The 27,699-nt window shown below is 35.5% G+C and overlaps 1 protein-coding gene across 1 annotated transcript in view; it reads left to right on the top strand.

The window, feature by feature from the left end:
• The window catches only part of ABCA13 (ATP binding cassette subfamily A member 13), a 162,663-nt gene that overhangs the window by 31,692 nt on the left and 103,272 nt on the right, over window positions 1-27,699 (top strand). The window contains exons 11-22 of the mRNA XM_065753646.1: window positions 1,007-5,695; window positions 7,221-7,327; window positions 8,272-8,390; window positions 9,348-9,526; window positions 10,415-10,491; window positions 10,743-10,864; window positions 13,436-13,630; window positions 15,811-15,975; window positions 16,768-16,945; window positions 17,928-18,067; window positions 23,766-23,879; window positions 25,161-25,251. Of these exons, the coding sequence (XP_065609718.1) occupies window positions 1,007-5,695; window positions 7,221-7,327; window positions 8,272-8,390; window positions 9,348-9,526; window positions 10,415-10,491; window positions 10,743-10,864; window positions 13,436-13,630; window positions 15,811-15,975; window positions 16,768-16,945; window positions 17,928-18,067; window positions 23,766-23,879; window positions 25,161-25,251 (6,176 nt within the window). The remainder of the gene's footprint in view (window positions 1-1,006; window positions 5,696-7,220; window positions 7,328-8,271; window positions 8,391-9,347; window positions 9,527-10,414; window positions 10,492-10,742; window positions 10,865-13,435; window positions 13,631-15,810; window positions 15,976-16,767; window positions 16,946-17,927; window positions 18,068-23,765; window positions 23,880-25,160; window positions 25,252-27,699) is intronic.

The raw sequence follows: 27,699 nt of genomic DNA, 5'->3' as shown, positions 1-27,699 counted from the left end.
TAAGAGGAAAGGTTAAGAGACCTGGGTCTGTTCTGCCTTGGGAAAAGAAGAGACAGAGGGGATTTGATCCACATCTATAAATATCTAAGGAGCGGGAGGCAAAGGGGCGAGGCTGGACTCAGCAATGTGTGGTGATAAGACAAGGAGAAATGGCCACAAACTGATGCAAAGGAAGTTCCACACAAATGTGCATGGGAACTTCTTCACTGTGAGGATGATGGAGCACTGGCACAGGCTGCGTGGAGAGGTTGTGGAGTCTCCTCTGGAGACGTTCCAGACCCACCTGGATGCCTACCTGTGCAACCTGGGCTAGGGAGCTGCTTTTTTAGTGGAGTTGGACTCAATGATCTCTGGAGATCCCTTCCAACCCCTGCAATTCTGTGATTAAAATGGACTCTAGAAGCATGGAACCTATGATTTAGTTTTTCAGAATCTCAGATGATTTTAATATGTAGAGTACAAACTAGATTTTTGTAAGGAAGGATGAAATATCTGCAATACTGTTTCTAGAGCATGCACTGTTTCCTCTCTGCAATAGTACTGACAAAGTAGACACAATCCTTCACAAACATTTTAAATGCTATGTGGCTTTCTGCTTTTTAAGTGCTGAAAGGAAATACTTAAGGAGAAAACTATTTTCAACCTCAGAATATGTGATTTACTTGAAACAAAAGGTGTTTGACTCTGTGGCTTATGGACTTGATTATAATTGCTGATAAGTGCATGCTTTTTCAACCTAGATGCCTATATTTAGGGTTAAATTTGAATGTCTGTGACTTTTCAGTTTTTTTTGCAATGTCTTTGAAAGCCAAAGTGATGGTCAGTTAAGCTATTTCAAGTCTTGTAGTAATTACTTTTTGTCTGCTATTTGAATAATAATTGAACTTTCTTTGACTTAAGTAAATGCAACTATATTTTAAAAATAGAAACAAATATTTATTTAATAATCTCTTGCCTGCCTGCTATGTAACCAATGAGAAAAAAACAATTCTGCTTAATATTTCAGGAATTTGACATCCATAAAAGAGTTCCAGAAGACAGAAGAAAATTCATGGATTTCTAGTGAAAAGGAAATGGATCCTTTTTTACATCTTTCAGAAGTCATAGAAGAAATTATAATGTTTGACTTCTCAGCTCTTTCAGGCCTCCAGTCTCTATTGGAAACTGCCTTGAGTCAAGTGATTATATTGATGAAAGGGAAGGAATCCACCACAAACATCTCACATGAAGTTTCTGAACTCTATAATGAAATACAAAAAAAAGTGCAGGCTCATCTGAGAATTTGGATGAAAGAAAAAACAGATTTTTTCTGGCAAATGGTGAAAATTGTATCTCGTGAACTTGATTCTGGTGTCACTCACGTAAGTCAAGTGGAAATTGAGGACGTACTGGAGTCTTTATCTGGAATTATACTTTCTGTTACAGAAAATAAAAGAAGTCTTAATAGAAGTATGCTATTGCTCAAAAATATCCTACCTGACTGGGGAGATTTAAATAGTGCTACGTTGAGCCATCTAAAATACTTAAGTGAAAATTTCCTTAGGAATCTCTATGAGATTGTATCATTGGCTGACAGTCATGTCAATGCATCTTTCAGTACACGCCATGGAGTGAGTAATACCTCATTTTCATTACTCTCAAATGCAACTTTTATGTATAAAGCACAAGAGTTAGGCAAAATTGTTTCCAATTTCTTTAAAGACATTCAAAAATTAAACAGTAGTAGTGTGGAATCACTTCTTCAGATACTTTTCTCTTTGTATCAGAACGCTGATCTGCTCTTAAACACTGAGAGCAATAACACTTTGTTAATGTTTCTTTATAACACCTCAAAAGATACATCATCTTTTCATGCATGGAATGATTTCCAAGATATGGACCGAGTTTCTGATTTTTTATCTGAAACTTTTGATCTTCTCTGGAACTTTAGCAGTAAGTCTCTCTGTGAAAAATTACTGACCTTTTACAATTACTCAGAGTTTCAGGCCAGGTCTCTTGCACAGGAAGGCAAAAAAGAATTGCAAGTTATCTATAATATTCTGAGCAGCCTTAAAGCTTTATTTTCAGATGAAGACCTTGAAACAGCTGTCTTTTGTTATTTGGAACATTTTTTTGACATCTCTCCAGAATGCATTGTGAATAATGGGTGCAATGGCTTCTATTTATCAAATGTCACTTCTGTAAATCTTTCAGCAGAGTTTAACAATCTCCAGCTTCCATTGGACAGTGTTTTCTTTAATATAACAAACTTGGAAGATAAAGTAAGTGTGCCTTCTGCTTTGCATTGTACTTATACGTGGCTTCAAACCTGGTCAGAGATTTTTGAAGAAACATCCAAAATCTTAAATTTGAATTCAACCTTTTTTGTCTATCTAAGAAATGATTTGACAAACCTCTCTGAAAGCATTTTAAATACAACTCATGTTGAACTGTGCAATAGATCAACTATGGCAATTGTTGAAGCTACATCAGCAATGAATCTGTTGAAAATCATAGTCCAAGGTGGTAATTCCAGTGACTGGAAAGATTTTGAAACTTACCTTGCTATAATTCAAAGTGTTTTTGAAAATGCAATTGATGTTGAAAGTTCACTTAAAGGTAACAGTTCAGATGATATTTTAGAAATGATTGGAGTTGTGATAACTGAATTGCAGCAATCTACACTAAAGGTTGTTAATAGAGACTTTTTGAATTCTTGGCTAAATACGTTAATCTCGGGAGGATCTAAGGGAGAAAGGGGTTCCAGTGAGTTTTCCATTGGGAATTCACTTTCTACTCTTCTCAGACTCTCCCCAAAAGAACTTGGATCTATTCTTGCTGAGATAAAGGACACTGCTGCTTTCTTAACACATGCACATCAATATAAATACTTGGTTTGTGCCAGCATTTTTCAGAATATTACAAAATTAATTTTTGACAATTTTCTGAAAAACATAAGCTATTCACAAGTGAATTTTTCATCCCATATTCATTCCGTTCTCAAATCTTACAGCATAATAGATGGAGTAGAGGATTGTGATGGGTGGATTCAGGAACTTCATAATTTCAGTGAAAAATACAAATCACCTTCTCACCTTGAAAATGCAAAGCATATTTTATTTCTACTGCAATCTCTGGGAAACACGGAGATGGATACTAAGCTAAAAAACATTGTGGATTTCATTAATTCAATTTTTAATTTTATGATTCCTGAGTGCACTGTAACTGGTTCTGATGTGATTTGTGTAAATATTTATTTCAATATGATAGCAAGAACTTTAAAAGTCGTTCTCCCAGAATTTAATGTACAAGATGACACCAGTGTGCTTGAATACATTTTTACACTCCTAAACAGTTCTGGAGGACTAATACAAATGGCTGTGAATAATTTAATGGGGCACTCACCATATGCATCTAATGATACCCATTTCAATCACTCAGTCTCTGGATCTAACAGGACTTCAAGGGCATTCCTTAATCCCTTCCACAATGTTCTGCTTTCCTCAGTAGAACTCATGTCAGAAATACAACATCTTCTCAAAAATAAAACTTTTGAAATGCAAAAAAGCAGCTCCTTTCCTATGGATATAGGGATTGATGAGAAAAGTATCAGTTTGTCAATGGAGATTTTTGAAGCTGTGATTAGTAAACTCAGTAAGCTCTACTCAGACTTGCCTCATGAATTGCAGGGTGAATACAACACCTTTCTTGAGAGACTGATAGAAAAAGCAGCTCTGAATGATAAACTGGTAGGAAAGGCACTCAAAATTTTCAAGTCTTCTGGCCTTACTAGTTTTCCAATAGGAGATGATAGGGAGTTTCTGGAGCTCATGATATCCGTAGTGCAAAATCTGAAGAACATGGATATTGAGTTCTTGATAGGTCAGTTCAAACAAGTCCAGAGGAGCTTGGACAATTTCTTTAAAAATATCAAACCTCTGCATATTGAGACCTCTGAGTTAGGAGTGTTAATAGACTGGTGGGATATATTTGAGAACAATTCATGTAATTGGAACCTGACTGGCTTATGGCAAATCATGCAAGTTTTTCAAGAAGAGAATGTAGAAGAGATGTTCCATCTTCTCCTTGATGTCATCAGCCTTACCGAAAGTCTAGCTCATAGCAACATCACAGAAGCACTAGCTGAAGTATACACTTTTGTACTGACTCAAGAAGCACAAATGCCAATATTTACCAAGGAAGAGATCTCTAATCAAGTAGAAAGTCTACTAATATTACTGGAGAAACTGACAGATATGCCTGATGAACCTGCAGAGGCCTCTATTTGTTTTTCTTCAGAATTCTGCTGGATTCTCAAAACAGTAACATCTCAGAGTGATCCCACTTCCAAACCTTGTGACTTCATGCAAAGTAATTTTTCTCTGAATCATAATGCGGTCTTAAATGTCATCAAAGAACTGAAATTTGTAATTCTGAATGACAGTTTCTTGTGCACTGCGGAAGACTTTTTTCAGACTGATATTACTCACAATCTCACTTGCTTTTTTTATCAGATTAAGGAATGGAACTCTGTTCTTCTGAAGTTTTCTGAGCTCCATCATATAAATGGTTCACTTCTTAAAGAGCTGCTAGCTTTTTGGAATGAGCTATACCTCTACACTGTGCCTCTGCAGGAAAATAATACAAACTTAATTGTCAACTGTTCCTCCATGTCAAAGAGAAAAGTGGCTTTTCAAATCATAGAAACTCTGAGTAGTATGCCAGCAGCAGAAATGGTGATGTCTGAATATGCTCTTGAACAGCTGAATGATCTTTATGGTGGTTTAAGTTGGAACAAACACTCAAGAATATCACTTATAGAGACTGTTTTTCCTTATGTCAAGAACATGACAAGTGAAGTTTCTGGACTCTTGGATACAGAAGCTGTCTATTCTTTTCTTTCTATATTTCAGCCTTTAATGACACTGTCTTCTGTTGGAAATGAAGCTTTTTCGGTGCTTATGGTATTATCATCTTTAAATGGGAATAATAATATATCTGATAACATTGAGAACATCTGGTTTCCTGTAGTTAAAAGCATAGAAGATTTGTTGTTGAATTTTAATGTTAGACAGTCACTTGCTGTGATAGAACAAGAGTTTCAGTTACTAAGGTTAGCTTCTGGACAGTCCTCTTCAGTGACTCTTGATGTGTTAATACCACAGTTTAATATATCATCTGTAGAGGCTGTGTTAAGAACATTTGAAGACATACGAGAGATTATGAACAGCTTTCTGTGTGAGTGCAATAATCAAAATTATTCTAAAATGATGCAACCTCTCATCCTTCTTGTGGCTATTGAAAAATCATCAGATCTACTGCTGGTTGTAAAAGATATTATTGAGTTTCTGGAACTATTCAAAAATAAATCTGAAGAAGATTACACTGCTATGTTGTTTGCTGATGATCATCTTAGCAGAGAAATATTAAATAATACTAATATGTCTAATTCAGTTTTTCAGAATTTTCTTTTTCATATGATTGCTGACCTTGCTGTTACAAAAGAAGCTCTGCATGCAAACAGTACTGAGCTTCAGGTAGTTGACTTTATTGATTCATTTTTCGATAATGGACAATACGGAAATGTTTCTACTCTGCCACAAAACAGAACTCTGGAGATCATGCAAGAAATATTGCAAATTACTTTTCCATATTTCATAGAACATAACAGGAAGAAAATAACTTTGGAAAAGGATTTGAGGTGGGCAATTTCTATGTACTTCTTAAAACATGTACTAAAATCCAGCAGTGACAAAATAACTCTATGCAGCTTGCTCAATTTTTTATTAATTACTATCATATTTCATATTTTGTGCCTTTATAAAACAATATCGTGTTTCATATTATTCTGTGTGCACTAGGTGTATTTTGTATCAAATTATATCATATGGTTCAAGTTCAGTAATCTGTGTTGATGCTCAAGGTGGTTTCTTTGGAATGATTATAGGATCAAATATTTCAAGATATTAGTTTCAAAAACCTTGCAGCTCTGAAAACTGAACCACAGTTTCATTCAACCTTCTTACAACTGGCGAACTCTTCATTATCCTCTGACTAGGTTTCAGGGTTTGAATGAACAACTGCTTTGAAATCATACACAAAATTATTCCAGTTTCTGCGCTAACTCCTCAAGCAATTGATTTTGCATGCTTGAGAACAGAAAATAGATTACAGCACACGTATTCATTTTCTTCAATGATGAGAAAATTCAGGAAGTGATTATTTCTTTGTGTGAGGGGAAAAAAAGCAAAGAAGTGTCTATTGGTGTTTTGAGTGGTCCTTCTTTTGAAGACTGGGACCAAGAGTGAGTGAAAATAACTTAAATTTGGTGATGTCTTATGCAAAGAATGTGTCCCTTAGAAGGTATTAGTATAGTACATGTACTTGAATAAAGTTTTTCTGTTAATATATGAATATGTATAATATATAGTTGATACATATAGTTTTATATGTATATCCACACTCATCTGTTTTAACCGTAATGTGTATGTCATAAGGTGTTCAGTTTAACAAATGTAGTTTATGAAGGAAACTTCAGCCCACGATCGTTTTATCATGTTCCTCAAATGTAATCTGAGCTAGCAGCAGAGGATATACTCCTTTTGGGAAACGTTTACTAACAACTTGTTTAATTGAAAGTCATCCTAGACCAGTGTTGCTGCTTTTAAGTAACGCTCTGTGAAATTCATGAGAAGGTTGCTGCAGACAGCTCTAGGGGGTCTGACTGATGGTCCAGTCCAGCTCATGTAGCCTAACAGAGAAACAGCATAATGAAACTGATGCATGACTCAAATGTGTTATCTAGACATTTGCATTTCATTTTAGGCAAATATGGTATTAGCCCAATACATTTAAAAATGAAAATTAGTGCTAGAAATGTGGTATGTTATTCCCAAATGCTGATTTTCAGAGGTGTGTTGTGTTCTGCTCATTGCTGTCAATTCAGGAGGTACTGTGAGCAATGTGTTTCTGAAAACTAGCTTAACTACAGTTATATTTTTGCTAAAATACTTGATGGTGTTTTATCTTGATGAAAAACAGTTTGGTTTTTCTTTTTAAACTCCATCAATACATTACATTCTGATTCTGAAACAGAACAGACAAATATTGGATTAATGGGTAGTTGTATAACTGTTAATATTGAAATCCTGCCATGGTTCATTAATGATTGCAGTTGTACTGAAAGTTTGTTATGGTATACTGGTTATGAAAATAACACTTTCTCATTAATCTTTCCACAGAGCATCTAAAATATGCCAAATTCTTCAGAATCATTTACACCCTGCTAGTGTTCTACTATTCCATAAGTTGCAGTTTGCCATTTTGAATATTCTTAAAATCTTCTCAGGTTGGTTACCATGGTTATGACTGGATCACTGTGTGTTACTTGTATTGTTAAGACTTTGAGAAAACTTTTGTATAAATGAACTAATTTGGGCAATGCAGAGCATTGCAAGCATACTAATGCAGGGAAATGTAACCAGCAAAGGCACAGGGAAATATTTTGATCTCATAAAGGGATGGTTTCTGGAGTGATCATATTGATTCAAAATCTCAGTGAAAGCAGTTGGTCTTGAAGCTCCTGTTTCTTCTAACATTTTTAGCTGTGTGTTCTTTCCCTGCTTCCTGGGCTTGCTCTAACATGTCAGGACTTCCTCCTTCTTTGCTTGATTCAATTCACAGAACAAGTGGAAGTCTGTATAGGCATTTGCGTTTTGTCCTATATTTTTTTTTTGCTGGATTTTTTTCAGTTAGATTAGTGAAGTGAATAAAATTGTGGAGGTTTTTTAATAATCAAGAGTTGGCAATAGGCAGCATCCAGCTAATAGAAATGAAAAATTGAGCAAGTGTATAATGGAAGTTTTACCTCTTACTTTTGGGTAGATTGCACCATAATGCCACTGAGGCAGTGGATTGGCCTAGCTATAGCTGAATGACTTCAACAAGTTGTTCTAATGTGAATGCTTTTGACTTACTTTTTTCACGTTGACATTAAAGATGAACGCATTGAGAAAGACCCTGTATTGACATAAGGATATGATTTCTTATTATGTAATGGTTAACAGCAATGGGAATTTAATCAAACAAGACCTTCTTGACCTTTAAAGAAAAATGAAATTGACCAGAAATACTTTTTAATGCCTTTAACACATCAGACTTTTGTGTTTATTTGCTTTTAGAAAAAAAAAATCTACCTTTTTCTGTCTTTTTTTTTTAATGGTCAATTTTTCATGTACTGATTGATAAGTATGTATTTTTTACTAATTCAGCTTTGGACTCTTTCTTTTACAGAGGAACCAGTTGTCACCAGTAACCTTTTCTGTGTTGTTACAAAGTGTAAAGATAGCATGATGCATCACTTAGTAATCTCTGTAATTGAAGGAATCACTCTGGTTCAAGATCATTATCAGGTTTGAACAGTTTTCAGCCCTACAGGTGTTGTTCACAGAATACATTAAACTTGGGAAACTAATGTCAGATTATTTTTTTCTCCTGCTGTCAAAATGATCTGTCCCCACTGGGCTGTATGAAACTGCTGCTTGTATGGGTGTAGCTCTAAGGTAATTTATACTGATACAAAGAAGGAATTCTTTAAATTAATGAGCTTTAAAAGCTGTAAATATAACTTGAATTATAGTAACTAGAATAAGTGAACTGCCGTTCAATACCAAACAGCAGCACATTTTGGTTCTTTTATATTTCATGATACTGCTAATCTCATGAATAAGAGTACATTTATAGTTTAAAATTTTTATGAGAACAGCTATAAAATCAAGCTAAATACAGAGCTGTTCAATTTAAAATAGCAATTGTGCTTACCAGATGGGGTCCATATATATATATATGTGCATATATATATATATATATATATATATTTTTTTTTTTTAACAGTGCATAAAATTACCTGCAATCCTGGTTGGGAGGCAGTAGCATATGGCATTTAGCTTGATTCATCTGGAGCAGGAAACAGGCCTTTGGATATCACACACAGATGCATGTGCATCTGTACATGTACACACAAGTACAAAATACTATCTTCATGCTTTTAGTACAGAATTTACATCCTCTCTTCGTGATATAGCTCTTCGAGTCTGTATTCTGTCTACCTGGAGCATTTGCTGACACAAATGGAAATTCATTTTAAGGTGAACTTGTATTCTTAAAGTAGACTTTGGCTGAACAGGTGAATTTTGCCAGTCTCCATTGTTCTGTGACAAACTTCTACAAAAATGAAAAAGCATGATCAGAAATGTGAATATTCAGGAGAGAAAATAAGTGATAGCATTATTAGATTGCCAAGACTGCCTTTATCAAGCAGTAACATGACCTCATGAATTTACTAACAAAATGATTGTTGTGTTTTGTAGAGTATTGAAAGAATGTGGCTGACTTTCAACAAGGGAGAGGGAGACTGTGAGAGCATGGCATATATAAACCTGAAACTTTCTGATCATCTAGAGAGCTTCCTGAGAGCCTTACAGAATACCACTTACGGTGGCTGTGACTGTCAACTAATGTTGGAAAACATCCAGAGTCGCCTGCAAAAGTACAGCCTTTTACATTTCAGTATCCCAAACAGTTGCTAGTGATGTTATTTTATGCATGTCATACAATTTGTAGTTACAGAATAAATACTTCTAATCACAGAAATTATTTAGGTTCCTATTTAGCAAAATTCTGGATATTTCATACATTTGCTGAGCACTTATATCTAATCTTGCTGGTTCACAAGTGCTTGTAAGCTGTCAGGATTGAGCTTCAAATAGTTTCAAATAATTGCTTAATTACTTGAGGGAAAAGAATCGATTTTAACTAATTAAATAAAACAGCTACAACATATTTCAAATTGATTGCATTTCAAATTAATTGTCAGAAGTGGCTGCTCTTATAACTGTTGCTATTACAGTTTGTCTGAATATTTTTATAATAGGATTGAATGCTCTGTGTGAATTATTGAAATAACATGGAGGAATGTGAGCGTTGGAGTTTTTCTTATAGACCATAGTCCCATATCTAGTGTTTTAATAGTAAATAATTTCTGCAGTGTGTTCACTATTACTTAAAATTAGATAGAGTTAATTAGTCTGTAACTGGAATGCTTTGCATCTCTTGGTTTTAAAAGTCTGTGCTCAGTAAAAAGTATATAAGTGAGACATTACCAGACCTGTGCTTCTCCGTAAGCCATTGTTTGTAGAGCACTGTAAATATCTTCCCATCGTGAAGTTCTTAGGGAAGAAATATGGTGGTCTCTGCATTACATATAAGCAGCATACAAAGGTCTGTGGAGGTGCCCTCTGCATGTGGGGTGTGCACATAGAGTATAACATGTCTGATGTTTTCTTCAGGGCTATTTCACTGTGCATGATACTTCATGTACATACTGAAGTCAGTGATTTAGTTCTGTTAAAGCATGAATCTTTGACTGTCATTACAGAGTGATTGAAAATTGGGAGATTCAGTTGTCAGAAAATCCTGTGGTAGCTTTTCTCAGCAATTTTAATCTTTTAAATGGTGAGTTATGGCTTTTTTCAGCGCTTAAAGTCGCTACTTTGTTTTTTTCTTTTTCATGATTATGTTGTAGTTTTCAAACTGTTGAGGATGCTCCTTGTGGAGAGGGATCTTGAGATTTGATATAGAAGTAACTTATACAGCATGAAATTTTAATTTCCTTTATGACCCCTTATAAAAAATAGAAAAGAGGCTGCATTCTGTGGGGAATTTAATTAAGGGGGATGGATAGCTCTATTCTTATTTTCTTCCAGATATGAAAGTTAAGGATTATGTGCAGAATATTACTGAGTTGAGGCTGGACATACTTTCTTCTGTCAACATTTCTGAAGAAACTATCAATAACATCTTGGAAGCTAGTATCTCTTTTTCAAAGGTAAAAGAGTAAACAAAAAATTTAAATTAACAGGATTACCCAGAGCCAACTGAAACAACAGATAAATTGTGTGGAATCTTCTGATTTCATTTGTAACTTGTATATGGAAGTTTGTGAGATTTGGGACTTGAAAAAGGCAATGTGAAGTATTGAGACAACAATTTGTACTAGCAATTGTCTTGCTTAAATTGGGCTGCTTCATTACTCTGAACACTGTTTCACTTTGTGCTGACACTGAATTTGAGCTTTGCTATCTTGTTAGTTTAGAACATGAGATTCCGTGAAGAAATCATTTTTTGTCTTCACACATCTGAGTCTTGTACAGTGTAATCTGATTTGTTTTGTATTCTTCGGTGAGCTCCTCATTGTTCTAATATTTTCACCTGGATTTTGCCTCACCTTTACTTATCTTTTTTATCTGTCCATTGTATATTGTCTAAAGAATAGGTAGAGTAGGTCCTCTGAGTGAAGGCCTGTGTGTATTACATTTGCTGGTGTTTCCTGTGATCATATGATAGAAATCATGGTAACTGCTGGCAAACTGCAGGTTTTCTCTCCCATTAATGCCTGTGTGACTGAAAAGAGTTGGAGGTAATTTTGGCATAAACTGATCAGGTCAGTCAAGCAGCCACTGGATGTCACTGATGTTCTACTTGCAGAAACAATTGCAAGTTTTGTGCCTTAAAAGTGTGGCTATTAAAAAGGCAGTTCATACAGTTGTTACTGCTTATAAATGATTTGTTCTTCTACTCCTTTGGCACTGTGGTTGCCTTTATTGTTAGCTTGTTATTTTGATACCATAAATGGTAATGAGAGAAGTCATCTGGAAGTGATTCAGTTAAATGGGATTCTGCGCACCTTTGATCTTCTGAAATAATAATGCTAATTGGCTGAATTCTCAAATGATTTTCTATCTTCACTCTTTTCTCACAAAGTACCATGGAGAGTTAAGATATATGTACGCTTCTCACATTTGCATATTTATATAGAATTTTAATGTATGTGCACTTAAATCTTCTCCCGTTCAACTGGAACACTGTCTCTTTGTCATTATATACAAATAATTTTTTAAGCTATATCTATTTTAAGCATGACCTATTATGTTTATAGTTTATGTAGCCACAGTCAGAAAAAGCTAATGACACTCACCAACCCTGTGCAGCCCTACTATGTCTGTGACTGTATAGCACTTCTGTGCCTGATTCTGGGATGGTAAGAATAAGTCTGTAAGTTGCTCACACTAGCTACACTTAGCTTTCTACCTCAGTATTATGCTCTGACCATTCTCAGTGCAATGGCATTGTGATTCAAAACATCACAATCCCTTTAATCTCAAGATTATAAGCATTTATTTACTGAACGTAAAGAGTTTGGCATAGCTCTGGTACTCAAAAAGCTGCAAAATGAGTTCAGAAGGACTTGGTCCAGTAGATAAAGTACAGACTGAATAAGAACTGGACTGAAACTATAATGTTCATGTGGGAATGAGGATATGAATTTCAAATTGTGTAACAGAGTCACTTTTCCATCAAAACAAGAAATCCAAATCAGTCCTTTTTTATGCTGCAGACAGAATTGTATTTATACTCATATTCTGGTCTCCGTACAGGCACATTCCAAAAGTGAAAATTTAAAACTATAGGAAATGATTTGAAATCATGAAAAAAAATTCTGAAATCAAAAGATTGTAGATTAAAATGTTCACAGGAACTAAAGAATTAAATTGCGTATCTTGGCCAACTGTGGATCCTAATTAGATTTTCTTGTGAATCATCTCTATCATTGGGTGCTGCTATCAAATGGAGGCAGTGCAAGTGGATGCTGTACCAGGGAATACTACAATTGAGCCCTGAGTTCTGTACTGTTGCTCTATCTGTAATTTTCCTGGACTTGCTGCCATTTGTTTTCTTTCAGACATTTCTGTCTGTTAGAGTAGCTAAGAACTGCTTATCTATCCAGGCTGAAAGTAATTGTCTTTCTGTGATGTTTTTGTTAGAAGAAGATGAAATCATTATTTCAGCAATTTTTATTGTAGTCTGCGTAGAAGGTCTAACTTCTAGGTCTACTTTGGCTTTTGTCCCTTCTTCTGTTAAACAATAACACCTCAAAGGAGTGCTGAATTAAGAAATCTGAACTGGCTCAAAGTGATCATTGTGTCATGTAGGCATCCTTATGTGTTAGATCTATGTGTATGCTCTGAAAAAGGTCCATATTGTTTGACTTTACAGTGATTTACAAATCTGCATTTTGATATTCAGGTGTTTCTAGAAAGAGGTGCATCTGCTAGAACGTATATGGACAGCATTCTAAATATGCCTGCTTTAAGGTATCAGTGATCATATAATTGACCTGTTCACAAATAAAAATGAATGTTTTTAAGAAACACATTTCATCTGTTCATAAGCATATAAAGTGAGAACAAACCAATCTGATATAGAGCTGTATAGTTCATTCTTTTCGTACTGTTGATAATTGCAAATTATTACGTTAGTTGAGAAATTCTCATTTTATTACAGAGGAAGGTCATGCATTCCAGGAAGACAAATTTTTAATATACATATGTTGTGATAGGTTTTTTACAGTGCCTATGTGATGGCCTTCACTCAAAGATGTGATGAAGAAGTACTTAGCCTCTTACTTAAGCTACCTGAAAACAGCAAAACATCCCTGGCAGTGGAAGAATTATGTTCTTTACCAGCACTGGATTTGTACACCACAGTTATACTGATTATACAGAATTTGAACTTACGTAATATAATTTACATGGTAAGATCATTCAGTTCCTATGCTTTTCTTTTGAAGGTGGTTTAAAACATGCAGGGAGAGAAATAGTTCAGTTAACAAATACAGTATTTTGTTGCTTCAGATATCCTTTTCTGTGGAGGCAAGCACTGGCCATGTGGTGCCTTTTGTCCTCATTTAGCTCCACAAAGCAGATGTAGTTGAAGAACAGGGTTGGTAGATCTTATTGTGTTCCATACCTTGCTTCCTCAGGAAAATTATCAGTGAAGAGTTACTTATGAAAGCAACAGAGAAAACATAGGAGGTCAGAGATTTAGCTTTATTAATCTTTTGCAGAGTTTGCGGTTCATGTGATCAGTCACTTGTTAATTTACATGTGTGAAACACCAATTTGACATCACTAGAATGAAAAACAAGTGTAGGAACCCTCATTATGTGCATTACAAATTTATTTCCTAGGACAAAATTATATCACCCTGGAACGTATTTTATTTTTTGTAGTGACCATGCTGGGAATTCAGGTAGTTTCTTCAGGAAGGATGTAAATATGTTTTTCAGCTCACAGGATGACTCCCTCTATAAGGGCAAACATCCCGTACTTCATGTGATCTGAGTCAGATAACTTTGACCAGTTCATAACATCTCTGTGGTAGTTAACAACATGTAACACAAATGAATGATTATAATTACAGCTTTTTTCTGTCGGCATCTACTTTGTTTAATCTAAGAGAAAGCGCCCTACAGTTATTTACCCATGTAGAAGAGTTCTAGAGAACTTAGGATTGTGATAGAACACGGTGTTTATACACTCCTGGAAAATAACAGGCATAATACAGCGCTGAAACTAAAATGAAGGGCATGCAGAAATCTGTAGCAAATCTGTGCTGGATCTACATTTCTAGATTATCTGGAATTAAATGTGGTTTTTCAGTCAGATTTTTCCACTTCTTAGAGCAAAATTATTGGATGGAATATGTGAGTTGTTTATTTCAGATCTTTTGGGTTAATGAAGATAAAATACTATTAAGTGGAAGTAGCGGAAAGATACTTGTAGTCAGGAAGAATATTTTGTTTTACAACTGTAGATCCTGTATTTATTTTATGTGCTACATGTGAAGTTATAAACAACAACAAAAACAAATAACAAACAAACAAAAATAAACAACCCAGAAAATAACGGTTCCAAGAATAAGTTTCTGCTTTCTGGAGTGAATGCCAACCTAGAGTGGCAAATAGGAAGGAAAAACAGTACTCTTTTTTACTGAGCCCTAATGAAACATGATGAATTCCCAGTACATAATTAAAAAAATTTGTCAGCTCATCCTAAATTATTGTGGAAGTTTTGCTAACTTTTTAATCAAATACAGGTTTATTACATGGTATTCTTTTAATATGCGAATGGAAGTGAAATCTGAAAGGAGTATTAGGAGTAGATGTTATAGTAGAAGATGTCTTATTCGAAGACAGGTGGACACAATAAAGGTAATCAGTGGAAGCAGATGGAAGTATATGATGGGATTATGTTGTTTTTTATTATCATGCATAGGCAGCTAACTTTATAAATCAGTTTGCTTTACCATAATATCTAAATGGCCTATAAAATCAAAGGAGAGAAAGCAAATTCTCAAAGCCAAAATGTGCATGGTGACAATAGTAAAGGGCTAATTGAACTTCTGTCAAGTAAGAAATGAAATGCACATAATTATTTTATGCCAAAGGTAGTATATACTAGAATTGGAAAGGGAGGAACAATGTGAAAGAAAAGTATGCTTTCTAATATGATTCCTAAAGCAAATAAAATGGCCTCTAGATTATATTTATCTTATACTTTAAAAATAATAAACTGTTGCACTAGGCACCCTTAACCTATTGAAAGAAAAGATACCTTTTACACTGGATTCTAAGGTGGCAGAATGTTGCGGATGCTATTAGTGTGCAAGCTGGGTAGGACAGCTCTCCATCTTGACAGTTATAAGCATATTATCTGGATTTAAATTTCTTATTTCTTGTAGGCCAGTTCTAGAATTTCTAGATAGAATTCTTTAGGTGAATTCAAGAGTAATAGAGAGATTTTTTTAAATGTGGTTTGCTGGAACCAAGTTTTGAAATAAAATAATTGTGAATGTTCATCAAAAGTTAAAATTTCTTGAAATCATGAAATGCCTACATGAAATATATTGCCATGCTTTTTCCTTCTTTCCAAGAATAAGATACCATCTGAGATGGGCAGTGTACTAAGTACTCTACTGGATGTGGTCTCTAGTATCAGCTCGCTTCTTGATAAAGTCCAGCATGTGATGGAAAACCTTCCAGTGTTCCTCCAAGCAATTCAAAATATTGGTGTGTTTGACATCGCTGCATTACAGCAGGTATGTGTATGATTTTCACTGTGCAAACTTAATTTCCATTTTGATGTGTTTTGTTTGGGATGTATGCTAAGAAGGAGGATTGCTAGTAGAAAGTTAGGAACTTAGAGAAAAGAGTGTCCTTTGAAGCTCCCTGGTAATTTGGATGTATCAGTGAGATTTTTGTTTTTGTTTTAACCTGTGAGTGTACAGTCTAAGAGCAAATATAGCTAGTAATATAGCATGATTATTTATGTAATTTGGAGGTAGCCATGCCTTTTCAGCCAGCACTGTAGAGGATATTGTTAATGAAAATGTTGTGGTTTTTTTGTTTGTTTTTAATTAACAAACTATATCTTTGTCTTGCAGCTACTTTGATAAGAAGTACCTTTACTTTTTTTAAGGGATAAGATGTAAGATAGCACATGTACTTCTCGAATCTGCTATGAAATTCTTGTTTTGTCTGTTTTAATTTTTTTTTGCCATTGTTCTACTTGCTATTAAGAAATAAATGTGTTATGAAATGAGATGACTATTTCTTTTGTCCCTGCTTTTAAGGTTACTGTATACATATTGATAATGCTAGTACAGTGGTGGGGTCTGAATTAGTATCTAATACTAATTAAATAAATTACAAAAAAGACTCCGCCTTTCAAGGAGGGTCCATTAATAAGCAATTAGTATTGAGCACAGCAGGCCCTCATTCTTGTAGGCAGTTTCAATAGTTCAGTTCTGTTGATTTCTTTGGATGGTGAGAACAACAGGACTACTCCCTGAAGCTACAAAAAGTAACTGGTTCATCTTTATTTCTTCTAGCTTTTGCAAGGTGGGCGGTTCAGAAGTTCAGCTGTTGGATCCCTTGAGTCTGTGATGAAGGCAATATGTAAAGAAGAATCTTCATTTTTCAGCAATGCAAACCTGTTTGTTGATATGACCAAAATCACAGGACACTTAGAGGACAACATGGCAAAATATGGGATTCCTGAAGATTCAAGTGAGAAAAATCTAGACTGTCTGTTCTCTCTTAATTTTACCTCCGCTACCTTTCTTCAACATACTTTTGATTCATCTTGATTAATTTTAATATTAATTTAATAACCTTGTTGGTGCTTCATTGACTGGATACAAGAGAAGAATGCAAAGGACATGTGAAATAAGATTGCTTCTGCAGTCTTGACTGTATCAAGATGTCATAGCAAACTCAAATTAACATGTTTTCTGTGCCTTTTGGCATATTGTTATTTTTGACTGGGCAGTTCAGAGCCTCTTAATTATTTGCTGTCATTTAGCAATGATTGCATTAGGAAGGAATATTTCCTTAAGAAAGTATAAGTCTGAACAAACAACTTGGTGTTCTAAATGTTATATTTCTGACTTTTGCTTCTTTTGTATTTGGCCTGAATCTAAATATTATTGGCTTAGTTTTCCATTATATACAATAATAATTATCTCTTTTAAATTCTTATTTATGATGTTAAATGGCATATTTGTAAATCTGCTCATATAAATAAGTAATGTGTGTCAGCTGGACATAAATGTCTAAATGTTTCCCATACTAAACTCTTTACTGAACACCTGAGGTTCTGAGGGTAAATGTGGTTCATTAAAGTGACGCTTCCCTCACTATTAATTTTGTGTGTAGAGGTTTTACATGCATCTGTTTACATCTATAATGAACTAATGTAGCCTTTTGGTCAGATGAATTTTGAAGGTGGCTTTTCAGCTAATGTGAGAAGATTACTGTACTCTTTTATCTAATAATTAGAGTTCTGCAGCCTCAATTGTATTTTAGACTGTGGTTAAACAATTTATATTCAGGGGCTTATAGTGATGGTTTAGTGACAGCTGATAATATCTGGTATGCTGTTGTGGCAGATCGTAAATTAAGACTAAAGACATGGGTTTAAAAAAAAATAATGAAACCACTCTTACCTGTGTTGACTTTCTTAAATATGATTCTGTCTTTGTTTTTATAGCTCCTTTTTGCTTGAAGCTTTATCAGGAGATTTTACAGTCTTCAAATGGGGCTTTGGTATGGACTTTCCTGAAACCTTTATTACACGGGAAGATACTGTATAATTCAAACATCAGCATGATTGACCTGGTTATAGAGAAAGTGAGTATCAAAAGAAGCACTATTTCTGTTTATTGTGTGATTTTTGTTTTCTTTGTACTGCATTTTAGGAATGCTTTTGTATTTCATTTCTTTCAAAATAGGTAGAAGCAGTTAGATAATTGCTCTCAAGAAAACTGGAACCACCCTGCCACCTGAGTTCTCACTCTCTTCCTGCTTTAAGTTCAATATTTATCTTAACTTTTTTTTTCACTTGTTACACTGGTTTCACCTCAGACTGAAGAGGAGAATTTCAAAGTACTGTAAACATTGTATAGGAAAAATAAAAAGAGCGTGTTAGCTAAGGTATAGTGAGAATCATGCTGTATCAATGTGTAGAATATAGATATTGCAAGTAAGCTTTCGTCATGAGTGTTTTCTCTGTGGGGCAGCACAGGGAGCTGACAAAAGGGATACTTGGGAGGGAAAACCTGTTCAAAGAGAATCACTGAGCTGCATTAAAAAACAGGCTATGGTGCATCTTGGTTTCCTTCCTGATCATGTTTTTAACACTAATAGTGTAAATATTTCTGGCTGAGATGCCATGTATACGTGAAAAGTAATGACTTGATTTCAGTAAACAATTTTATTCTCTTGTATGGCAAGTTATCTGGTTTGAGCATAATTGTCTACAATAATGCATTAATAGCAAGCTTTGAAGTACATAGGTAAAAGAAGGGACAGTTGCTCATTTTAAGTATGTCTTAGTGTGCTGTGCTAATTTTGCACTTATCTTGCAAATATATTTTTACCTCACAATATTTATTACAGGAATGGCAATTTAAATTCATTTTAGATCAAGAAAAAAGCTGCTTGTAAATAATACACAAAAAGGCTGTAGTAATTATTTCCTGTGTAAATGGAGTAGAGTGTGATGTTATGACTTATGCTCTAGAAGATTATAAAAACCTAAGCCAAATTGCTGTGAATTGGAAGTAAGGTTTCAGTGGTTTCATATTTTGCAGTTACATAACTTTAATTGGGGCAACAGTCCACCACTTAAGAGTTGAGTGTAATTGATTTAAAAGCTTTAGCTAAAACTGAAGATATTATAGATGAAAATTCAATTAAGATTGTGATATATGATTTAAAAAAATCATTTTGAGTACACAATTATATCCTATGTTACATTGACATTGATAATCACTTAAACTACAACAAGAACATTGAAGTACCTTAACATGACTAGCAGCTGAACAACACACAGTCTTGTACTCACTCCACCCGCTCCCAGTGGGATGGGGGGAGAAATGGGGAAAATATTGAGATTAAAAACTATTTACTAAGACAGAAAAGGAAGAGAGTACAAAAACTGTGATAATATATTTGCAAAACAAGTGATGCACAAAGCACAAAGCAATTTCTCACCACCTGCCAACAACCCTAACAACTCACAGACAGTCTCTGAACAGCATCTGCACCCATGGCTAGCTCCTCTGAGTTCTGTAGGTTTCTCACATGATGTCATATGGTATGGAATATCCCACTGACTATCTTAAGTCAGCTGTCCAGGTTCTGTCCCCTTCCAGCTCCTTGTGGTGCACAAATCCCTTGCTGGCAGGGCAGTATGAGAAGATAAGAAACTGAAATGGCCTTGGGTCTGTACAGCGCTTCTTAGCAATAGCTAACCATTGGTGTATTATCAACATAGTTTTTCTCCTAAAGCCAAAACATAGCATCATAAAGATACTATGAAGAAAGTCAACTCTGCCCCAGCTGAAACCAGGGCAATTATTTTCCCAACTGATATGACAAAATTGATATCTGTAAATAATCTATTCAGTTTTGGGCCCCTCACTACAAGAAGGACATTGGGGCCCTGGAGCGTGTTCAGAGAAGGGCAACAAAACTGGTGAGGGGTCTGGAGCACAAGTCTTATGAGGAGCAGCTGAGGGAGCTGGGATTGTTTAGTCTGGAGAAGAGGAGGCTCAGAGGAGACCTTATTGCACTCTGCCACTTCCTGAAGGGGGGTTGTGGTGAGGAGGGGGTGGGCCTCTTCTCCCTGATAAATAATGACAGGACGAGAGGGAATGGCCACAAATTGCGCCGGGGAAGATCTAGATTAGACCTGAGGAAACATTTTTTCTCTGAAAGAGTGGTCAGGCACTGGAATGGCCTGCCTAGGGAGGTGGTTGAGGCACCATCCCTAGTGCTGTTCAAGAAGCGTTTAGATGAGGTGCTAAGGGATTTGATTTAGTAGTTGGGTAGGGATGGTGATAGGAAGATGGTTGGACTAGATGATCTTCTAGGTCCTTTCCAACCTTATGAACCTATGAACCTATAAGATAGGTCTCCTTACATCTGTTGTGTATAGATAATTTAGTGAAATCAAGACTGAGTAATAGAATTTGTCATGCATTTAACTTGCAATGTTCTGAAATAATTCAAAGATTCTGGTAGATGTTTTTAGCACTTCTGTTAATGTGCTAGAGCTCTGGGTTCTAGAGAAGTTTATTAAGAATATGTGTAATCTGCACCTCACCTCTGCTATTTATATCTTATAAGGAATTTATTGTATCACAGAATGCCTTGTGTTGGAAGGCACATTTAAGATCATTGAGCTCCAACCTCCCCTCCCCTTCCCTGCAGTCAACAGATTTGCCACCCACTAACTAAGATCAGGTTGAGTATACCTGTTTATATAAAAATACAAACATAGTAGGAATGTTCTAAAGTTTTTGTGTTTGTTATATTACACAAGCCTTTCAGTTATTTTTCCAGCACAGGCAAATCTTAAATGCAAATTAATGGCCTAGGGATCTTAAATATAGCTCCTAAAAGCTGACCCCTTTACTCTTGCACATTCAAATACCCTACTGAAATAGAAATTGTAATTGATGTTAGACAGTGTGACCATGTCAGTTTACTGGAAAACAAGTAGACAATTAAAACTGAAAATGAGGTAGATACTTGTGTAGTAAGGGATATTCTGCAAATTTTGCACATGGATTGTATCATTTCAGGCATGTGTAACTAACCATTCTTTGATAAGTTCTGAGGTTGTGGATTTTGCTTTCTGAGAAGTCAACAGTTCTGATGTGTAGAATAACTATGACCATTATAGAGATGTTCTGTGGCACTGGCTGAGAGGAACAATGTTCTAATTGCAATTGGAATCTAGGAGTTCAAAGACCATGCATGATGTCTTTGATCCTCATTGACTTTTTTTCCAATGATGAGCTGATCTCATGAAAATACTTCTCAGTGTTGATCTTGTATTCAGGAAATTGAAGTAGGAATAAACTTTGTGCTATTTCTTTGTAATTGTTAACAGTCTATATATATGTAGCAAAATGATTCAGAAATAAAAGAAAAATAGTCTAGCAAATCCATCAATTTCAACTTCCTGTTTTTTGTCAATTATAATTAGAAAAATAGGTAATGAGTCAAGTAACTTATCCTAAACTTATGTAGCCTGTCTGGCTTTGCATAAGCATGCTTGTCAGTCTGCTAAAAGATAGCATTATGAAGTCAGTGAAGTGTGCTCAGAATAACATTTTTATTTATGCTTAAATCAGGAAGATGTATTCAGTCCAGACAGGGCCACAGATGATATTCAAGGCTATAATTTTAATCAAATGCAGTATCCAACCTAATTGTTACATACTGTATTTATTTTAATGGATCTTCATTCTTCAGGAAGAAGGGAACTTAAAGGGATTTTTTTATTAAACATCAAACTCCAGCTACTCGTTAGAATATAAACTCATAGGAGTCTTCATTCTGTTTCAAATTCTGACTCCTAGAGTAGCCAATAAAGACTGCATAAGGAAATTGTTGAACAATATGACAGTAAAGTGATACTCTCCCCAGATACTGTCCCAACTTCCAAAGACATGCCAAGATTTTTCTTGTATTATTTATCCGCTTTTATTTCCAGCTCATGTAAACATCCACAATGTCTGTGGTGAGGTGTTCTATGTTAACTGCCTCTTCCTTATTTGCTTCTTTAACTTCTTGAGAGAGCTGAAGCACAGCTTCACTTAAAAAATTCAAGTGTTATATCTTTCAACCATGTTTACTTCTATTCTCTATTTACACCTCTCCATTGTAATTTCATATTATTATCAGAAAATTTGCTTAACAGAGATATCAAAATCATTAGTCTGTGTAGTTTCCTGGTTCCCCTAGCATCTTTTTTTCAATGAATAGTGTTGAATTTGTTATTCTTCAAGTCTCTTGATACCAGGGCAATTTTAATCAGGAAGTTATGTTATCCTGATTACAGTACTTCAACTGTTTTATACTTGAAATCTTTTAGAATTCTTGGCTGGATGTTGACAGGTCCTACTCACTGTTCATTTTATTAATTTAGATGACCCTTCTATCCCCCCCTGCTTCAATTTGAGACATTCTTGAAAATGCCCTTAAAAGTTTGTACATGGAGATTGAGTATTCTAATGGGCACTGTAGATCTTTGAAAGTGATTTCAGAAAAGAAAAACTCCTTTATGTAGTGCTGGGAATCAGCTCAACAAGCACAAAGATCTGAGCTCTTCTGAGATCCCTGGTGAGCTTCCTGATCTCACAACTTGTAGTGGCTTAAAATTCAGACTCTTTTTATTCTAGTGTGTCATATAGTGCAGAAATGAAAATTTCCCATTTTGGCTATTTCTACTCTTAGAACCTTTTTCTGGTTTCCCTCAAGTTTCACCTTTCAGTCTGGACAGTGGGTTGCATGACAGTAATGTTCAAAGCTGGAATTTCAGCCCACTGGTTTTTTCTGTGTTTGTTGACCGAAATGACTTACTTAGCTGATTCAATGCCAAACATTAACATTTAAGATCACTTTCCTTTGGAAACTGAAATAGGCAATCTCATATAAGCTAAATGCATGGATTCCTTCATGAAAATGATGTTTATCCATCTTTGGGAGTTTTGTGAAAGAAACAGAATAGGAATTATTGCAAAACCATGGTCCCAAATTTCTGTTTACAAATCACTGGAGAAACTCTTTGCTGGTAAGTGTCTTGATCTCAACCATAATAACAAAGTTCGAATGTAATGGAAAGACTTAGTTCTTAAAAGCACTTCTACATCTGATAATACCAATTTAAACAAAAATATACTGCTATACTATCTAATATTGAGCATGCTTGTGATCTGTTAAAATAGGCTGGAAAAAAATTGATAGTTGCTAGCTGGTGGCTAAGACAGAAATTATAGCTTACGCTTCACTGGTCCACAGAATATTTTGCTATACTCAGGACTTCCTCTGTGAAATACATTTCTAAATGAAATATGTTTCTAAATAAAATATGTTTGGTCAGCTGTCTTTATGGTCCAGACCATGCTTCCAACTTTCAAATTTATTAGAAATTAGTGTAATGTAGTTAGAACAAAAGATCCCTACAGTTTAGAGTCTTTCAACTATATCCACTGTATAATTTTTTTTGTATTCTGAAGCACCTCTATGATACTCTGTATGAAAGAGACATAAAATAAAGAGGTTTTTATTGTCCTTCAGATAGGAAACGTGAACAAAAGGATTCCTGTACTGTGTGTTTTGTTTAGTATTGAGAGACTGTAACAAGTACTTATTTAAGCAAAGAAACAACTATATATGTGTGTGTACTTAGAGTTGACTATCAAATGTTGCAGAAAGGAGTTGCAGAACATCTGAAGCATGACAGTTTTTCCTGTTTCTTGTCATTTGCTATGCTCGGTCTTTTTCACACATCTCTTTGTCTTCTTTTTCCTAGGCTAATTTCACTTTTGGTTTTGTAGAAAGCTTGAAGACTTATTCTCAGACATGGCTAAGGATGTCTGAAGTTTTTAAAAACCGTGGGAATGTTCTTACGGTCTCACGGCTACAGGTTGGTGAAATGTGGCATGGCTTTCTGTGTTTCAGTGAACTGATCTAGGTGAATTTCTATACCTGTGAAAGTGCCCTTCTGTCTGTCTGCAGCTTGAAAAAGAATTTAAAGATTAGCTTCAGTTTGTGAGCATACAGTGTGAAACTGACAAACTTCAGAGCTGTTTACTGGGATTTTTCCCGTTCTATTTTTTTTTAATGTATACATATATTTTAATATTGTATGGGAACTGACGAATCACGGCCTGAACCACTGATTGGTCACCTGAGGTGAGCACCAAGTCAGCCATGGGGTACAGGTGGAGGTGATATACCTGTGTGAGTGGAAGGGGTGGAGCCTGGCTCCACCTCTCCCAAACCCCATTTAAGGGCTGACCACCACCAGGGAAGGATCTCTTCTCGGAGATCCCTCCCATGTGGAGTCCCCTGTGAGCCTTGACATCCTGAAGGTGAGCCATCTTCTCTTTTGTATTATTTGTATACCGTCTATATAGAACTACTCAAAATATACCATCATCTATACTATTTCTTTGTGAAGTACTATCCTTGGGAGTTATTTACCCCACAAATATACTTGTAAAAGGTAGTTTTGCCATGTTTTACATGGTAGGCTGTTACATGAAAGACTGTTGTAAGGTGCCTTCAGACATAGGGTTTGGATTTTGGGTGATGCTGTGTGGAGCCTGGATTTGGGTTTAGCGATCATTATGGACCCCTTCCAACTCAGAATATTCTGTGCTTATAGAATAAGCAGAAGCCTGTCAAGACTTTTGTATGTGTTGGCCAAACTGTTATTAAGTTCAAGTAATGTTGCTAGTAAACAGGCACGAGGCTTGCAGGTCCCAGGAAGCTCTTGTAGTGCTAATACATTTTTTCTCCTTAGAACTTGGCAAATGAGATAAAGAATTGAAAATAATATAAAAGGAATTCCCAGCTTCCAGGTTTTAAAGATGCTTATTTTGCTGCTGCCTGTGCTAATAGTTCAGTGTCCCAGAAGCCTTGCAGGAAAATAAAAGTTTCTGTCTCAATAGTTTTGCAAAAATATTAGAATGGACTGAGTTAAAATATTTGGAGTAAAATAGGACAGAGAAGTATAGCAATGGGGATTATATGTGCTGTTGTTTATTTTTTTAATGTGTAGAGTTAGCCGCTGAAGTGGGGAACACTGAAAACATGGAAAAGCTTAGTGACTTCTCCCCTGTTATGCAGGAAATTTTTGGAAGAGTGATGTTTTGTCATATTCACTAAAGAAATACATATTGTCTATAACTTTTTATTTTAGGAAGCACTCCAGAACAGTTTTGTAAAGCACTTTGTAGAAAGTAACCTGGATATTGACCTGGAACAACTCTTTCAAAAAATGCAAGTATATGGTATGTCTAAGAAAGTGCATGTGTTGATTGCCCTTACTAGTTTTTGACTTTTAGAACTAGATTCAGTTGGATTTGCTTAGACAAAATTAAAATAACAGGCTTGAAATTCTATTGTTAGTCTCATATATTCCTAAATGTCTTTTTTCTGTGTCAAATTTGTCCATTGCATGATATTGAAAGACTGGAAAAATCTGGTAATGAATGAGAAGTGGCAAACTGTCATGGGATACTTACAAACATAGGAGCTATATTTGTAAGGAGGGAGGGAAGATGTAATCTCAGTAGCCACAGTTCAATTATTTAGCGGTAAATTTTCTTTTTTCAGTAATTTTGAGGAAGATCTATATGCTTGTAATGGAAATAAATCAGATTAAGTATGGTATGTGCTTAATCGATAGGAGGAAATACTGTCTGTATCTCTTCTTTTAGTGAGAGATGCCAACTCTCTGAGCCCCAGAAAAACATGAAATATGGTTAATATCACAGAGCAGCAAGGCCAGGCTCAGGTCACCAAAATAATCAGGACCAAAGTAATCAGGGTCAGACCCAGCCCTGGGATGGCCAAGCAGGACCATTGAGATGGTGGCTAAGCAAAGATAACACCTTACCAATGAGGACTAGTGCTCAGATCAGCAGGTCCATGCTCAGAGCTACCCAACAGTGTCCCTCTGGGTTGCTGTCAGCCTTAGCTGCACCCTTTTGGCCCTGATGCTGAGCTCCTGGCACCAAGACTTCCAGGTTACTTATTTATTTTTTAAACAATTTGATAACTGAAAAAAATAATTGATGTATTCTACCATCAGTAGGTCAGTGCATTCTAATGGAAACTGTTGCTGACAGCATTAGAAGGAACAGTTCATACCAAGGAGGAGTCTAATGTTATTTAAGAACAGCTTATAATCATGAGGACTGAAGAGAGAGAAGCAGCATAAAATGCAATAACAGGTAGTGTGACATCATGTATAAAGGGGACTCGATGCTTCTCAGGAAAGCTAGCAGCAAGGAGGATGGATCTGTGTAGTTTGTCAATGAACATTAGGATAATTACAAGCCAGAGAGTAATCTGTTTGTCATTTGTTGAGGGAGGGCTGTGAAGAACATTTAGATGCCTCCCTGAAGGGGCTCTGAGGCCCATATTGCTGGGGAAGAAAAAAGGGAGTTTACAGATTACTAAGTCCACCCTACTCTTTACAATTAAACAATTGTCTACATCTTAAAAAAATAAAAATAAAACACTTAGAATCTGAAGTGCAACTTTATTGAATTTTGGTACCTGTCTGTAGGCAGGATTTGGATAAAATCCACTGATGGTTCTGAGTCTTTAATTGTGCTGTTGGTCTCAGCTGGTGCCATTTGTGGTTGACATAAGCTGAAATTCTTGGCTTTTCTTTTGCATGCATAGGATTTGAGATTTAATTGAAGTTGATGGCCTTGAATTGAAAGCTAGTACTAGCTGCATGCACTAAAAACAGCAAGCAGTGTCTGTAACTCAATCCAGAAAGTAAGAGATCTGGATACAGTATCCATTTAGGCTGAGAAACTCAAACTTCTGTCTGTCAGCTTTCAGGAATATTTGCTTAACCACTGCATTGTTGGCTATTCTGGATCAGGAACAGTTAGCCCATCACTGTGAAACTGGACCACAATACAATTAAAATACAAGAACAGAAATACACACCTGGGAAACTAGAAGCAGGGAAGGCAAAGTCTCTTTAACTAGAAGACCTCCTGGAAGTATGACTGTCAATGTATTAATTGAGCAACAGATATATTTGGTTTGTGCAGACCTAAACAGAGAGCTGTATGTCAGATTGTGGCCAAACTAACTCGTTAAGAAGATATCAAGATCTTTTGAGTCATGAAGTACGTCTTCACTGTTGCAGACACTTCATCAGAGAAGTCTGTGCTCAGAGTTTTCAAGCTGTATATTTTTAACAGTCAGGGATGATTGACTGTAATAAATGTTTAATAGTGTTGGACTGAAAATACAGGAAATCATTGAAGTAGAATAGTTTATGAGACTAGAATTTATTATAACGTAATACAGTTGATAAAATTATCATAAAAAGTGAAAAATCAATATAGGTGATAGATCATATGGCTTTCATGCCTACGTTAAGGTGATCTTGGTCCAGAGAACCAGAGTACTCTTCTGCATTTCTACTTTGACGTTTCTTTTTACAGGTATGTTTAAAATGAAAGGTCTTTTAATTACGCTCAAATCCAAGATGCTTGTGTTTGTATACTTTATCTGCACTATGATGCTATAAGTAATGGGATTAGAAACATCTCATTCACCCTGCAACTTCTGTTGGAAAGTTTCATGCGACACTGAATTGATGCAGAATTTATTTTTTTAAATGGTTGTGCTAGGAGAATCCTTGCAAAGTTATGAATTTCTATAACTGTTTACAGGGTATTGTCAGTTTTACTTGTCTGGAGCAAAGT

This window comes from Cyrtonyx montezumae, unplaced genomic scaffold (assembly GCF_038088225.1).
Source record: "Cyrtonyx montezumae isolate F1298 unplaced genomic scaffold, pur_monq_1.0 scaffold_8, whole genome shotgun sequence".
NCBI classification, from domain to species: Eukaryota; Metazoa; Chordata; class Aves; order Galliformes; family Odontophoridae; genus Cyrtonyx; species Cyrtonyx montezumae.
Note: the sequence above shows the minus strand (reverse complement) of the source record. Positions and strands in the feature narration are given on the sequence as shown.